The following is a 15,761-nucleotide window of genomic DNA, read 5'->3' on the forward strand; positions in this document are numbered from 1 at the left end:
ACTCCTCAGCTGTGAAATTAGTCTTTCTCACTAAGACGTAAATAATGCAGACACACACAGATCAGGCTCAGTGTGAGTGCGACTGTCTCACAGCTCAGGTCTTTACAGGTGCTCTGTGGAGTTTCTGCATCTCCTGTTTGACCTGCACTCGGCAAATAAATTCCCTTTATTCCTGGTGCACAGGTGGCTCAGAAACCTCGTTAAAAATCTAAAAAGGCACTGAACTCTTTCACTCTTTCTGAATAAAATAAAGCCTTATGCATTATCAAAATCATTCAACCTTTCAAAGCAGTGAAAATTATTTTTAAGGCTCGTTTCTTTAAAATCTCCAAATTACTTGGCAGGATGCTCACCTGCAGCACCGTCTGAATAATATGTACACTCAGTGTGCCACAGATCTTGTTTTGAACATTTTTTTTTTTAATTGACTTGAGACACTGATCATGGATTAGAATTAACAGAACCTTCAAATAACGTGGTGCCTATATTTTTTAACCGTCCAATCAAAAAAGGGTTTTTTAAACTATATTTTTGGTGCTTTTAGTTTTTATTGTGTTGCAACAACAGAGAGAGGACGGGAGGACAGTGAAAGGCCTCTGGATGGACCTCTGCAACAGCCTAAAGCCATATGATCCACCTGCTCAACCCTGTGAGCTTTACACACACCAGACACAGTTTGATAATATGATGAACGTGACTGATTTATATGCAGGAATCACAGAAACAGGCGTCTGATGCTGAATTCCTCAGTGTGAGGAACGCGAAAGGCTCGATTTGAAATAAAACATGACAAACAAAACATTTAAGAATATAAATATATTTAAAATGACCTAAAGACCTATTCTAGTCATTTACTGCAGTAACATAAATTCAGCTCAGTGCGCCACATTACTGTTATTTACAGGCGCAGTCGGATCGACGCCACACCAGCCGAACACAACGAGAGCGAGCGAGATAAGCAGAGTAATAACGGATGGCTGAGTGTTAAATAAAAGCACTGCATGAATCTGTGTGTGTGACTGGGTGAATGAGGCCTGGAGGCTCTGAGTGCTCAACATGAGTAGAAAGTCCCGCCCCACTTACTGATATCTATTTATAGATGGATACTAAAGTTTGACTGTCATTTGTTTTTGCAGGTCACACTCTGCATGTGTGTCGCTCTTCTTGTTGTTTTCATCAGAGCTCAAATACAATCAAAGTTTTCTGCTGTGAAACATTTACAGTTGCATAAATACCGACATGTAAAATTCCACAGGGCACCTTTAACCTGTCGTGCATCGTCCACAAGATTCAAGGAGTCTCTGCACCATTTGCTCCCTTTTAACTGCTATCAATATGTAACACTGTTAATCATCAGTAAACCTTTTAGTAGGAAGTCAGAGGCCTTTTAAAACTATAAGTGTTTTTCCTCCTCAGAGTCACCGAGTGAAACATGACCTGTGATTTGTTTTCTCCTTCCTCTGCTTCCTTCTTGGAGCTTTGTTCTGAATCTGTGCTCCTCACGTTTCTACGAAACATTTGTGCAGTTTCATTGATTGTAACTGTGAATATGTGACGTGAACACCTTTTTTTCTTCGACTGGATCAAGTTTTCAAAATAAATTTATTTGAAAAATAAAACAAGTCTTAAATATTGTAGAAGTTCCTCTTGAAGTAAAATAACAGGCTGTTTCTTAGAAATCCTTTGAGGAGTCACGGTTAAGAATAAAACTGATGTGAAGCATCGGACCTACAAAGACCACTGAACTAGTTTAAGGCTTTGAAATTACGACTGAACCCTTGACTGATCCATTAGTACTCAGAGTATTACAGCCGCTGTCAGGGGGAATAAAAACTGAGATTTTGAACTGGCCGAGTTTCAGGTTTCAGGTGAAGGCCTCAACTGTCCTTCAGTCTCATCAGCTCCGTCATTTTATACTCAAGCTTCTGTGATTTGCTTCTTTCCGCCAGATATTTACTGAAGCCTACTCTTTCATTACATTAACATCACTCTTTTTCTGAACAACCTTTTTGGTTTTATTACTCAAACCAAACTCGTGTGAACTGCTGCAGTTCCTCTAACGGCCACTTGAGGTTTCCTCCAATCCCACATTAAAATGTCCAACGTCACAACATTAAAAAGCAGGTTTTATAGGTGAAACTTGTTTCCCTTTAATACCTTTTTTTATTAGAAATAAAACTAAAATTACTCAAAACATTCAGATTTTATTTTGAAAATCTCGGCTTTGTTTCCCCTGCAGCGGCTCTAACACTCGACCTGTACTGTACTGATTGCACTCTGCAGCGTGCGCGCTCTTTAGCCCTCGCCGTCACCATCCTGCAGGTTGTGTTTAACCAGAAATTCTTTGATGGTTGGATGATTGTCTAGCCCCACCCACCGCTCCTCCAGATGCTGCAGAAGCTCCTCCCACTGTCGCTTGTCTTTTCCCGTCTGCCACGACAGCCGAACCATCACTCGTAACAGCGGCAACAGCAGTGGGTGTGGCCTGTCGTCGTCCAGACGCGATGACTCTGACGGTTGGAAGGGCTTATTGTCAGGTGGGAGGGGCTTATCCTCTATGTTAGTTTGAGTTTCGGTGGGGGTGAGAACACGCAGGGCGTGGTCACAGTGATCTCGGGCCTCCTCCAGCTGGTCCACCTGCTGGAAACAGCTCGACAGTCCCACCAGGGTGAAGAACCAATGGGAGGAGGTTGGAGGAGGGGCCTGGGTCTGGTTGTCATAGTAACTTGCCCATCCCAGTTTCTGCTGCAGTCTCTTGGCATTGAGCAGAGGACCCAAGGCCTCCTGGTAACGTCCCGCCCTCAACGAAACAAGACAAACTGAACAGTGAAACACTCACAGTGGCAAACCGCTCAATAAATAATGAAACTCAAGAAATGCACAAGAAAATCTAATATTATTCTTACAGTACATTTAGAAATAAGCATCAAGCTAACGAGAAGTTGAGGTGCGCTGTTCTGTCCTGGACTATCAGAGTTCTGCTTAAAGCAGGGGTGGGCTACCTACGGCTGCGGGCCACATCCTGGTCTTTTTAATCTGGCCTGCCGAAGATTAGCACAGAATTGCCCAAATCAAATCAGATCATAATTATGACTGCATTCACTTGACCTTGTCCTGTAATGCCTGGCGTTCCATCAGGTGGCGCATTAGGCGCAGTGATTTGTGTTCTAATGCTCAGAGCCCATCTGCAACAATGAGCGGGCCAAAGAAAAGAAACGTCGACCGTGAGTGCTGAGTGTTTATACTTTTTCAGTCCAGTCAAAGGCTGTATGCCTAGATGTGAATACAACATCAGCTGTCACATTTCCACCAAGCATGCTAATAATGCTAACAACTGGTCAATGTAAGAAAGGGGTCGGCAGCTAGTTTGCAGAATCAGCAAAACATTTTTAGCCGACAAACTGCCATCCAAGAATCAAGCACAAAGTTGTTTGCTGGCAATAATGACTAGAAATGAGAATTTCTAGGAGTAGCCAAGTGGCAGAAGGCTTTCACTTCGGTGGTCTCAGGATCTCATCTCTGATTTTTGCAGATGATGTGGTCCTGTTGGCTTCATCAAGTAATGGCCTCCAGCTTTCCTTGGAAAGGTTCGCAGCCGAGTGTGAAGCAGTGGGAATGAGAATCAGCACCTCCAAATCTGAGGCCATGGTCCTCAGCCAGAAAAAAGGGTGGAGTGCCCACTCCGGGTCAGGGATGAGACCCTGCCCCAAGTGGAGGAATTTAAGTATCTCGGGGTCTTGTTCGCGAGTGATGGGAGAAGCGAGCAGGAGATCGACAGACGGATTGGTGCTGCAACTGGAGTGATTTGGACGCTGTACTGCTGTTGTGGTGAAGAGGGAGCTGAGTGTAAAAGTGAAGCTCTCAATTTACCGGTTGATCTACGCCCCTACCCTCACCTATGGCCACGAGCTGTGGGTAGTGACCGAAAGAACGAGATCGCGAATACAAGCGGTGGAAATGAGCTTCCTCCGAAGGGTGGCTGGCCTCTCCCTTAGAGATAGGATGAGAAGTTCAGCCATCCGGGAGGGGCTCAGAGTAGAGCCACTGCTCCTCCACATCGAAAGGAGCCAGCTCACGTGGTTCGGGCATCTGACAAGGATGGGCACCTCCTGGGCGCCTCCTGGGTGAGGTGTTCTGGGCATGTCCCACCGGGAGGAGGCCCCGGGGCAGACCCAGGACACGCTGGAGAGATTATATCTCTTGGCTGGCCTGGGAACGCCTTGGTGTTCCCCCGGAAAAGCTGGAGGTAGTGCCTGGGGAGAGGGAGGTCTGGGCTTCTCTGCTGCCCCCGTGACCCAGCCCCGGATAAGCAGAAGAAAATGGATGTATAGAATGGATGGGAATAATGACAATTTTGAGATAACGGAGGAGTTTTTGGCCTTCCTAAAGGGGAAAATGGGTGGAGAGGACCTGTATGACAGCGTGTTGGAGTCATCAAGAGGCACAAGCTACCTGGGAGTCTGACTTGTCACTGTAATGCCTTTTTAGGCTTCTGTTTGATATGTACAGTATGCATTTGGTGCTGGCCTGTCAAATTTTAAAACGTAATGTGGCCCCTTACCTGAAACGTTTGCCCACCCCTGCCTTAAGGCATACGCTAAATTTGTTCTGTATATCATTTATAGTTGTTTCTTTATAGTTACAGAGTTGAAAAAAAAAAGCCAAACCTATAAACAAAAACTGAAACTCACTGAGGAAACACTGGTCACCAAAGCATTATGACTTTATTTATATACATATACTGTATATAAAAGATGGACAGACTGGGAAGTCTCACAGTAAACCACAGTCAACCATTAGAATCAAAAAGGATATTGAAGCAATGTTTGTTTCAGTGCAGGGAAGTAGTTATTGTATGAATGTGTACTCAGTAGGGATGGCAATCGAGAACCGTTCCTAGTTGGAATTATTAGTCTACTTGCCTATCGATCCTGCTTATTGGTTCTTATATTTGCTCTGCAATCAGCTGATTTCAGTTGTTGGAGAAGGAAAACAGAAGTTTACAGCGTTGAGATGGACACAACTTTTATTTCTATTGCACAAAAGGGCAAGAGCGTAATAGTAAACTGTATCCAGGACAGAAACAACTGTATTATGCTGCTAACACAACTTCGACTCTTTGCAAGCACCTGCACAGACAGCATGCTAATGCTAAGCTAGTCAAAAACCCAGAGTGAAGCAAGGCACCACGGTGAAGCCAGCCGTCATCTGCGAGCCGCCGCTGAACTTCATCACGTAACAAACAGATGAGCGGTCAGGCTGCAGCCTTCGTTTGTACCTGTTCATGATTCTGCAGTAGAATCACCGTGACGACGGCTTTAAAGTCTCTTCGTCTTGGTTTTGATCTTTGTTTTGTGTTGTCGGCTTTTTGTTCATAACTAAATACATTAGGGGTTAGTGTTGGTGTGGGGGGCTGTGGCCTCAGGTTTATACTGTTAAATAGTGAATATGACACAATGTGTTTCAGGCTGTTTTACAGAGTAAACTGAAAGTAATGTTGTGAGTGTGATGAATTATCATCTCCCTTTAGTAACCAAGTAACGTACTGCATTACTTTAAATTAAAGTGTTATTTGTAATATGTGTAATATATTACTTTTTTAAGTAGTGACCCAACACTCATCAACAAAGAGTGCATGTTGGACATATTTCCTCTAATATTTGACCACATAGCGTAATTAATTTGCACAAATATTGCAGCTAGCTTCAGAGCACAAACTGGCGATGACTCAATTGTTTAACTCAAGGTTTTATTAATCTATTAAATACATTCTTTGTTTTTTAGCCTGTTTCACTACAGGCCTAATTTTAATAGAAACGGTAGAAACATTTCAGCACCGAGAGCATTTTGATCATTTTACTTTGTTCCTGTTAAGTTTTCTGACACGACACTGACGGATAACGGTGAGGAGACAGAAGTTTATGAGAGTTACCTGATGAGCAGCTGTCCAGTCTCCAAGTCGGTTAAGTAGAAGAACTGACGGACACACAGCGCCCCCCGCAGGGCGTGCAGGGAACACAGGTGAGACAGGTACTGTTCAAACGCCCGGCTCCGCTTAGCGATCGTCTCTGCTGTGAAGTTCCTCCTGAGTTTTCTTCCTGCAGAGTTTAAACCAAACGTTCATGTTTTATGAAGTTCTTACTTCCCTGTACCACAATAACAACAAACACAGCATCAAGGTAAGACAGCATACACGAGGTTTACTCACGTGGGAAACAGAAACGCTCCATGTGCTCGCCGTGTTTACGGCGAAGAGTGGCATGGAGGCGCCGGAAGTCAGAGTACCGACGCGTGATGATGGCAGGAATCTTATCGCTCGCGCCAGACTGGATCACATGGATCGTGTACAGCTGGAGAGAAACGGAGAGCAGAGTTTGAGCTCCACTGTGCACAGATCTGTCCCATGGCACATTTAAAACATCACCTGGGGACAGAGACTATTACGTATACGTGACTCTGATCAGAGCTTCCAAATCCAATCTATGGATGTGCACCAGCACTTTACACAAAGAGGATACAAGGGTCAGGGGCTCTCTCTGGCCCTGAAGCTCAAACTGCTCTCTAGGCATCTTCGTATTTCAGCACCCTGAAGAAGGGACAAGCTGATACCGGTCGGTGTATTTTTTTGTCTTAAGCCCAATAAATTAAAGGCCTTTGTCAAATCTTGAGTGCCTGGATTTGGAAGCTTTTATGTCTGTTTTGGTTATAATGTTACAGTTTTTTTCTCTTTGCCAACTCACCACATATTTTGAGGAGCCGTCCTGCACCACGCTGGCGTCGGTCACCTCGAACAACAAGCTGTCCGTCTGCCATCTCACAGAGGAGACCGAGCTTCCTCCACTGAGTCCGCGCAAACTCCTCCAGCTCTCCTGAAGCTGCCGGGTCAGCAGGGAGGAGGAGGAAGACGAGGACTGGCCCACTGGGGAAATACCCACAGGACTGGTGTCTACAAAAGACAGTTGAAAGCCAGGTCAGGTGACCAGGGAGTATAACATGCCCTGGTTTCCTCGAGTGTAGTTCAGCTCCAGTGGACTGAAGCTAAGCTGCTCCCCTGCTGGAGATCAACACTGCGGAGCTACAACCATGGAGCTGGCTAACATATTACATTAGATTATAGTTTCTGTTAATTGGTTTTAGCTATAAAAACATCTCTAAAGCGTTAGTCACACACACTGGACATTGTTTACACTAGTGGCCACTAGTGCTGGGCGATATGACGATATATATCGTGTGGACGATAGAAAAGTGTCTATCGTGCCATTTGACTTCTATCGTTTCTAACCCTAATTTTATAAATTATTACATAAAATATATCATTAACCCTTAAAAACCGGTCGGAGCAGGCACGCTCCGTTTTGCCTAACTATTTTTAAATCCCTGTAGAACTGGAACCACGTAAGGTGGCGCAATAATTTTTTTTTGCATATGAAACTGTAGGAGTTGTACTTACATCTTATTCCATTAGCTTGCCCGAGGTCACGGTTTCCTTCCACTTTGCAAAAATTAAAAAGCACTTCCAGCAACAAAAACATAATATTCCAGAAACACGCTTTGCCGATCCGATCAGCTGTTCATAGCACTTCCTAAGTTGGAATAACTCAGCGCGAACTATCGCATGCCTGTCCGAAACCGGAAGTGACGTCATTTTCGCAGAAAATGTCGTTTTCTAGCTTCAAAGTCTATGTTGGTGTTTTTAAAAGTCATGTTTGACTTAATGCTTTTCTGTATCGTTTCTGGGATGCTTAGAAGTCAAATTACACTGTTGGAAATAGTTTATTTTGATGCACATGCTGTGTTTTTGCAAATTTGCATTTATTTATTTTCATTTTTCCTGTAGTATCTCAAAAATAAAACTATGAAGACACTCAAAATAAATTTCTCGTGGTTGGAAACTATTTTGTGCAACTTTTTTGTATTTACAGTTTTGAGGGATAAGCCTCTTAAATTTCTCTAACTAGAAATATATGTAAAAAAACAAAACAAAAACGATTTTCAATTTTTTTGTAGTTTATTGCACTTTTTTGCAATTTATGTAGTTACTATGGACTCAATGCATACATATTATTAAAATTTGGGCTATAACGGTTGTATTGATGTATAGCAACTTGAAATGCTCCCACAAATGGCTCCACAGCATGTAAAATGTAAATATAAGCTCTGGCAGACTTGGATCTATGGTAGGTCTTAAAGGGAATATATCAGTGTTGTCTTCTCACTATACATACTCTTAACTTTATGCAAGAGAAAATAAAGTATAAAAAAATGATATTTTTCGCAAAGAAACTCCATCTTGTGTTTTTGACACTGCTTAACTGCACCTGGATTTGCGACATGCTTTACGGTAACTCAAAACAAAGACTGCACCCTCTCCACTCGCTGTTTACAGACTGCATACTTTCCAGATGACCACAGGTCAGGTGGTATATCGTGATATATATCGTTATCGTGATATAAAATAATTCATATCGTGATAAATATTTTTTCCATATCGCTCAGCACTAGTGGCCACTGCACAACTACACTGCGTGGTCATCAAATCAAATCACTTTATCACTTTAAGCATATTTGCACTGCACAAGACACTTACACATGTGGATTGCACAACCCTGGACATTATATTTCTTCATTTCCATTTAATACTTGTACAGCTGCTGTTATTGTTCTATATTTCTTCATATATTCTTATATATTTCTATATTGTGTATTTGTGTATTGTGTATTTTGTTGTACAGTTATTTTATTTTCAGCTTTAATTTTTATATTTTATCTTATTCTTTCCCAGTTTTACCCTTTTAAATTTTTCATATGTATTTCCTATCCTATTCATAGTCTTTTTTTCTTTAGGTCACGAGCAGTTGTCTAAGCATTTCACTGCATATCGTACTGTGTATGTGACAAATAAAATTTGAATTTGATTTTGTACAACTATGAACAACATCCCTGTATATCTTGATGCATTCTCAATCATCCAGGAAAGTAAATCTCCAAAAGTTGAATCTGTTCATCTGGACGTAGCGTTTTGTGGGAGAAACGTTTAAATCACTCATCAAAGTGACTTCTTCAGTCTCAGCTGACTGCAGGTTTCCCAAACCTTATAAACAGGACATTTGCATAATGACTGAAACCAGCCCACTGAAGGAACAATGGGCTGTGAGGTCAGTTCCTTAAACATAATTATGCAAATTCCCATGACCATTGATCAACAATCACTGACCAAAACCCACTGATCAAAGAACACTGATCAATGGCCATGAGTACCATTCACAGAGAGTTGGGGAATGGCTGCAATCACAGCATTGTAAGATGGTGACAGATGTACCCTTAGGCCCCTCCTCGATTCAGAGATGGTCTTTCCCTTTTCACGTAAATGGCCTCCTTGACTCCGCGCTCAAACCAGCGTTCTTCCCTGTCCAGGATGTGTACATCCTCATTGTTGAAAGAGTGTCCACTGGCCTGTAGGTGTAAATAAACTGCAGAGTCCTGGCCTGATGAGGTAGCTCTTCTGTGTTGTGCCATCCGCTTCGCTAGAGGTTGTTTGGTTTCCCCGATGTATAAATCCTGGCAATCCTCCTGGCACTTAACAGCGTACACTATGTTACTCTGTTTGTGTCGGGGACCCGATCCTTGGGTGGACCAGTTTTTGGCGCAGCGTATTTTGGGGTTTAAAAGCCACAGAGACCGGTGTTTAGAAAAATGCGTCTCAACTGCTCCGATACTCCTGACACATATGGGATCACTACAGGTTTTCGCCTGGGCAGCGGTTGTCCTTCTCTCCTGGATCGGCTGGAGCTTTCTTTAGGTGCCTTTCCAGCTTTGACAAAAGTCCAGCTGGGATAACCACATTTACTCAGGGCCTTCTTGATGTGATGTTCTTCTGCCTCCCTGGCTGCTGTGTCAGTGGGGATGGTGTTCGCTCTGTGTTGTAGCGTCCAAAGCTGGGAAGGCACCTAAAGAAAGCTCCAGCCGATCCAGGTGAGAAGGACAACCGCTGCCCAGGCGAAAACCTGTAGTGATCCCATATGTGTCAGGAGTATCGGAGCAGTTGAGACGCATTTTTCTAAACACCGGTCTCTGTGGCTTTTAAACCCCAAAACACGCTGCGCCAAAAACTGGTCCACCCCAAGGATCGGGTCCCCGACACAAACAGAGTAACATAGTGTACGCTGTTAAGTGCAGGAGGATTGCCAGGATTTATACATCGGGAAACCAAACAACCTCTAGCGGCGGATGGCACAACACAGAAGAGCTACCTCATCAGGCCAGGACTCTGCAGTTTATTTACACCTACAGGCCAGTGGACACTCTTTCAATGATGAGGATGTACACATCCTGGACAGGGAAGAACGCTGGTTTGAGCGCCGGAGTCAAGGAGGCCATTTACGTGAAAAGGAAAGACCATCTCTGAATGGAGGAGGGGCCTAAGGGTACATCTGTCACCATCTTACAATGCTGTGATTGCAGCCATTCCCCAACTCTCTGTGAATGGGACTCATGGCCATTGATCAGTGTTCTTTGATCAGTGGGTTTTGGTCAGTGATTGTTGATCAATGGTCATGGGAATTTGCATAATTATGATTAAGGAACTGACCTCACAGCCCATTGTTCCTTCAGTGGGCTGGTTTCAGTCATTATGCAAATGTACTGTTTATAAGGTTTGGGGAAACCTGCAGTCAGCTGAGACTGAAGAAGTCACTTGGATGAGTGACGAAACGTTTCTCCCACAAAACGCTACGTCCAGATGAACAGATTCAACTTTTGGAAACATCCCTGTATGTATTAACTGCAGGCTATTAGGTTATGAGTTGTGTGCTCTATCGCTGGGTAAACTTTTGTTACTTTCTATCGATAGCTGATAAATAAACTCTGTCACAGCTGCCCAGTCTTTGTGCTGATCAATAATCAATGTCTGCTAAGTGTTTGAATCAAACAACAGTATTGGTAAATGGTAAATGGCCTGTATTTGTATAGCGCTTTACACGTTCAGTCATTCACCCATTCACACACTGGTGATGGCAGCTACATTGTAGCCACAGCCTCCCTGGGGCGCACTGACAGAGGCTGCCGGACACTGGCGCCATCGGGCCCTCTGACCACCACCAGTAGGCAACGGGTGAAGTGTCTTGCCCAAGGACACAACGACCGGCAGCCTTCCGATTACAAGATGAACTGCCAGCTCTTGAGCTACGATCGCCCCGTATTGAAGAATAATCATTCGGGTCATTCTTGTATGTAGGAATTTCAACAGATGTTGAATCAGTGCTGATCTGCACTGATTCAAATCAGATTCAGACATTAAAATATTTTCGCTCGAGGTCCATCGAGTGAAAAGAGACAACAGCACTTCACCCATGCTGCTGGGACCCTCCTCCATCGACTCTCCCAGGAAGTCAGAGTCGCTGTCCTGTCCTGACCCTTCACCCTCGGCTCCATCCTCCAGACCGCCATCCGTGCCGTCGAAGCACAGCATCCCTCCGAGCCGATCGGTTACACACTCTTCATCCTCCGCCAGCTCGTCCTCCCAGCGATCCTGGTTAAACGCCTCCTCTTCCGGCCCGCCACCTTCTTCCTGCTCAGGTTCCAGCCCCTGACCATCTTTAAACAGCGAGCGCTTCAGGCGGTCCAACAGCCGAGACGCCATGATGTTGCCAGGCCACCACAGGGGGAGGAGCCTAAAGAAATAGAAGATTACATGGTCATTTTATCTATTACTTATTAAAGCATCTTCTGATAATATTATTTTAAAGCTTAATTTGTTTTTTCATTCTAGTTTTGCACAGATTTTTATTGCATGTAATTTGTATACATTTGCATGAACTATCTACATGCATGTAAATGTATATGTAGCATTGATAACGAACTTAAGCTGTACTTAGAAACACACTCACTAGCCACTTCATTAGGTACGCCTGTTCAGCTGTTCAAATCACATGCCAACAACTTGATTTATTTGAGTAAGCAGACATGAACTTCAATCCAAGCACACACAAACATCTCCAAGGTTTACAATGAAACATCCAGTGAGCAGCCGCTCTGTGGAAGAATAAGCCTTGATGATGGCATCAGAGGAGAAGGAGCACGCTGCTTTGAGCTGACAGGAAGGCAACATTAACTCAAACAACTTGTTACAACCAGGGTATGTAGAAGAACATTTTTAAATGCACAACAGCAGCAGTGCACAAAGCGCAGATCATCTCACACCAGTTTCTTGAACATGACACTGAGTTCGCTGGACTCAAACAGCCTCCAGGCACCAGATCTCAGTCAAGTAGAACCCATTTGCTGTCATGTTAATAAAGACCAAAATCTCTGAGGAATGTTTTCGTATCCCAAAAAGTGGATTCTGTTCATCTGGACGTAGCGTTTTCAGTGGGAGTGACTTCTTCAGTCTCAACGTTTTGGGATGTCCTTGCCTGGATGAAGGTGCGTCAAGACATTTGGTTATGGTATATTCTTGTCTTCTTTCTCCTTTTTTAGACTTGTAGTTTAAGAGTCCACATCTGTGACCCACTCATAAGAACTGCAAAACAACAACAACAACAAACAAAAACAAATACAGCAAAGGAGGCCCAGAACAGCTGAGCAGCTGAAACCCTGAAGCACAAATGGAAAAACCTTTCAGTCCATCAGTTGGGCTCCTCAGGTCCCAAACTCTTACAGAGTGCTATTAAAAGAAGACGGGACATGCTCCCGCTGCAATTTCATTTGACACATTTGTGGCAACAAATTCCAAATGTGCATTTATTTGACAAAAACAGCACTATTTTCTATGACGCAGTCTTGAATTGCTTTGCAAATCACTCTATTCTGTGTCTGGGACTGTGAATCAGCACCACGGGAAAAAAAAGAATCCAGGTCAGGGAGAGACTGCAGACACACTGATCCACATGTGAAACAAACCTGCTGAGCAGGCTCCAGTTACAGAGCTGGCAGCTCCTCTCAATGGAAACCATGTCACACATTAATAATGCACCGATCTGCTAAGTCAGCCTGCAGCCAGGAAGAAGGAGCGCGCAGCGAGGCTTCGGCCTGCTGAACTTCCTCAGGATCCCTCGCTCACCAATTCTGCATTTTCAACACATCTGATGACTCCGTTCACTGCACTCTGACTGAGAACTATGGCCTTAGACTCTGAAGTACTAATTCTCATGCTACTTTCAGTAGAAGCTGGAAGTCACTGTCTGATGAAGTCAAAAGAGCCACATCACCTACAAAACAACCACCAGATGGACTCGGCTCATAAACAATTTGACCTCCAGTGATAAAACATTAGTGAATCCATATAGATCATAGTGGATCCATAAAGCCACAAACCCTTCTCTGTTCCAGCTGAACAACAGTTTGATTCAAATAGTTTATCTAGATCTAAAAATACTTTTGCATTTGCATACTCCTGTGCTAGCATTGCATCAACTGTAATGCATTTTATTTAAGCCATCCAGCTGGCTGCATTAGAGCGTATGGAAAATGAGACTGGTTTGTTACTTTGGTGTGTTTATCTTCATACAGAGAGAATAAAAAGTTTAGACAAGAATTGTAAAAGAAAAGTGCTAAACACAAAGTTACAGCTGAATAAAGGTCGATGGATTATAAAATGTCACATAAAAAGGATAGGCTGTGTAAACTTAGAGTCATATGAACTGCTAAAGACTGCATTCTGTAACATGTATATCTGGGCTGTTTGTGAAAGGAGTTTAACAAGATTTTAGGTTTTATCCGTTTTGGTGTTCTTCTAAAATTATTCCAAACCACCAAAACAAGAACAAACACCTTTAACCTGTAGAGCTGGGAGTCAGCAACTCAGCTGACAGCTGGTGGAGTGACAGCAACAGTCAATCCTGATTAACATCTGTTCTTCTGCTGCTCACTTTTCATTTTAATTTTATTTAAATTGGACTTTATTTATTTATTTATTGGGGGAACTCCATCAGTTTTATTTTTAATTAATTTTTGTTTGATCAACTCTTTTTTCTACTTCTTTCATTCTTTTTGTTTGTTTTACTTTTACTATTCTTTTAGGCTGTATCTTTACCCCCCCCCCCCCAAAAAAAATGCTAAACAAACAATTATAACAATTACTATTAACAATATGAACAAGTTTGAATACGCTTTACAACTTTTAAGCACGAGGAAAGCGAATTTACGTGACGTCAGTGAAAGCCTCAGATAATTATTATGTAGTTAACACCCGAAATAACGTTAAATACACAAGTATGTATCAGCTATGGACACCAGTAATAAAATGTGTGTTTTGCAGAGGTGGAGGCTAACACACACAGCAGTGTGACGTTAGCAAACCAGCTAACAGCTTTGCTTTTCGGGGGGTTCAAAGTTAGTGAGCATCACACGATAAACGCGTTTAGTTAGCTAGCTCTCCGGAGGTTGGACGAACTCACCCCGCAGCCGAAGCGGAAAAACTCCCACAGCTCCTGTTAATCTATCCGAGCACCGTGGATTAGAAGTTTAAGTCTCCGCCCTCTAATTTAAAGCTGACATTCCTGTTTATGACTGCATCAACTGGGCTGTGGCGCTAACGGCTAACTAGCTAACAAGCTACCCCCAGAAAACTTTGTTTACACTCCACGAGCTGCTCCTCCGCCTCCGATTCATTAACTCCGAGCTCCGCGGGACTCACCCGCACTCCCTCCGCTCCTTTTACTCCATACCAGCTCCTCCAGAGTAAAGTCTGAAGCCCCACGGGTCGGGATCTGGGAGCCGCACGATCCTGTCGGGGTTTGTGGGCTCCGCACACGCACACAACTGACTGGCTGTATCCTTATTCCTGGGGCTGTCGACCCGCCGCAGCCTGCAGGAGGAGGCGGCCCGGGGTTGGATATCGGGCAACTGCCATATAAGGACATGCACTCCTCGGGTCCGACCAGCAGAGGGGGCTACATGCTCACTGAGTCATCACAATTAGTGGGACCAAAGTGATGGACTACCAAAAACAGATTTATGTGTGCTTTTATGTCTAATATACTTAAAGTCGTATCATTTATGAGAGATATGTTTGAGATGTGTCTGACAGGTTCTATATTAATTACCACCAACCTTTAATCACTTTTTGGCACAACACCGGAAGCATTCTGTTCACAGGGGTCACAGTGCATCTATCCAGGGCTGCAGCACAGCTATTTGAGCTGATAATTTAAGCTGCAACAAGAGCTGAAACAGAGAGTGTGGGCAGGCAGGGTGGAGTGAATGTCAAGGCAAGAGCAAGAGTGAAAGGGAAGTTTTAAAAGACAGTAGTGTGATGTGTGGTTTAGAGATGGTGGCACTGATAAAAAGACAGGAGGCTGAGGTTGAGATGTTCAGGCATTCAATGGACAAGGTTAGAATATTAGTATGTCAGAGGGACAAAGTTGGTTTGGACATGCACAGAGAGCGATAGTGGATATACTGGACAAAGGATGTTGAAGAGGAGCTGCCCGGCAGGAGGAAAAGGGGAAACCTCAGAGGGGGTTCATGGATGAGGTGATCTGCTGTAGGGAGACCTAAAGGGACCAACCAAAAGAAGAAGAACAGTACACAACAATCTGTAGAGATGAGTCCGTGGTCATATAACTGTAAGAGTTTCAAGCAATTATTTTCTTAATTTTTCATTCTCCTAGAATGAAGTATGAATGAAGTATACAGGACTGATATTAACCTCCTAACCTGCTCACTAATACTGTTTTCATTCTTCCTGGTGCTAAGACACACCAGAGACCAGAATAACTGTAAATGATGTTTCTATCTTGATAATTATGAAAGTTGAATGACTT

The 15,761-nt window shown here is 43.5% G+C and overlaps 1 protein-coding gene across 2 annotated transcripts; it reads right to left on the reverse strand.

Annotated features, from left to right (window-relative positions):
* Positions 1-1,583: 1,583 nt before the first annotated feature.
* snx21 (sorting nexin family member 21) lies at positions 1,584-14,825 on the reverse strand. 2 transcript variants are annotated; one of them, XM_031750182.2, is made up of 6 exons: positions 14,633-14,825; positions 11,347-11,669; positions 6,741-6,946; positions 6,209-6,350; positions 5,933-6,098; positions 1,584-2,800 (listed from the first exon to the last, which is right to left on the reverse strand). In XM_031750182.2, exons 2-6 carry the CDS (start codon positions 11,636-11,638, stop codon positions 2,296-2,298), a joined length of 1,311 nt encoding a protein of 436 aa, XP_031606042.1. In that variant the 5' UTR covers positions 11,639-11,669; positions 14,633-14,825; the 3' UTR covers positions 1,584-2,295. The 2 variants fall into 2 exon arrangements, with proteins under 2 accessions (XP_031606042.1, XP_031606043.1); XM_031750183.2 differs by lacking the exon at positions 14,633-14,825 and adding an exon at positions 14,394-14,607.
* Between the last annotated feature and the right edge of the window lie 936 nt (positions 14,826-15,761).

This window comes from Oreochromis aureus, linkage group 20, assembly GCF_013358895.1.
Source record: "Oreochromis aureus strain Israel breed Guangdong linkage group 20, ZZ_aureus, whole genome shotgun sequence".
Classification (NCBI taxonomy): Eukaryota; Metazoa; Chordata; class Actinopteri; order Cichliformes; family Cichlidae; genus Oreochromis; species Oreochromis aureus.

Excerpts from the sequence above, each read along its gene's own strand:
- snx21 (XM_031750182.2), bottom strand. The coding sequence starts at position 11,638 with ATGGCGTCTCGGCTGTTGGACCGCCTGAAGCGCTCGCTGTTTAAAGAT. Across the intron at positions 6,947-11,346 it reads GGAGGGTCCCAGCAGCATGG|ACACCAGTCCTGTGGGTATT; the intron begins GTGAAGTGCTGT and ends TGTCTTTTGTAG. Across the intron at positions 2,801-5,932 it reads ACTGGACAGCTGCTCATCAG|GGCGGGACGTTACCAGGAGG; the intron begins GTAACTCTCATA and ends TGTTTCGTTGAG.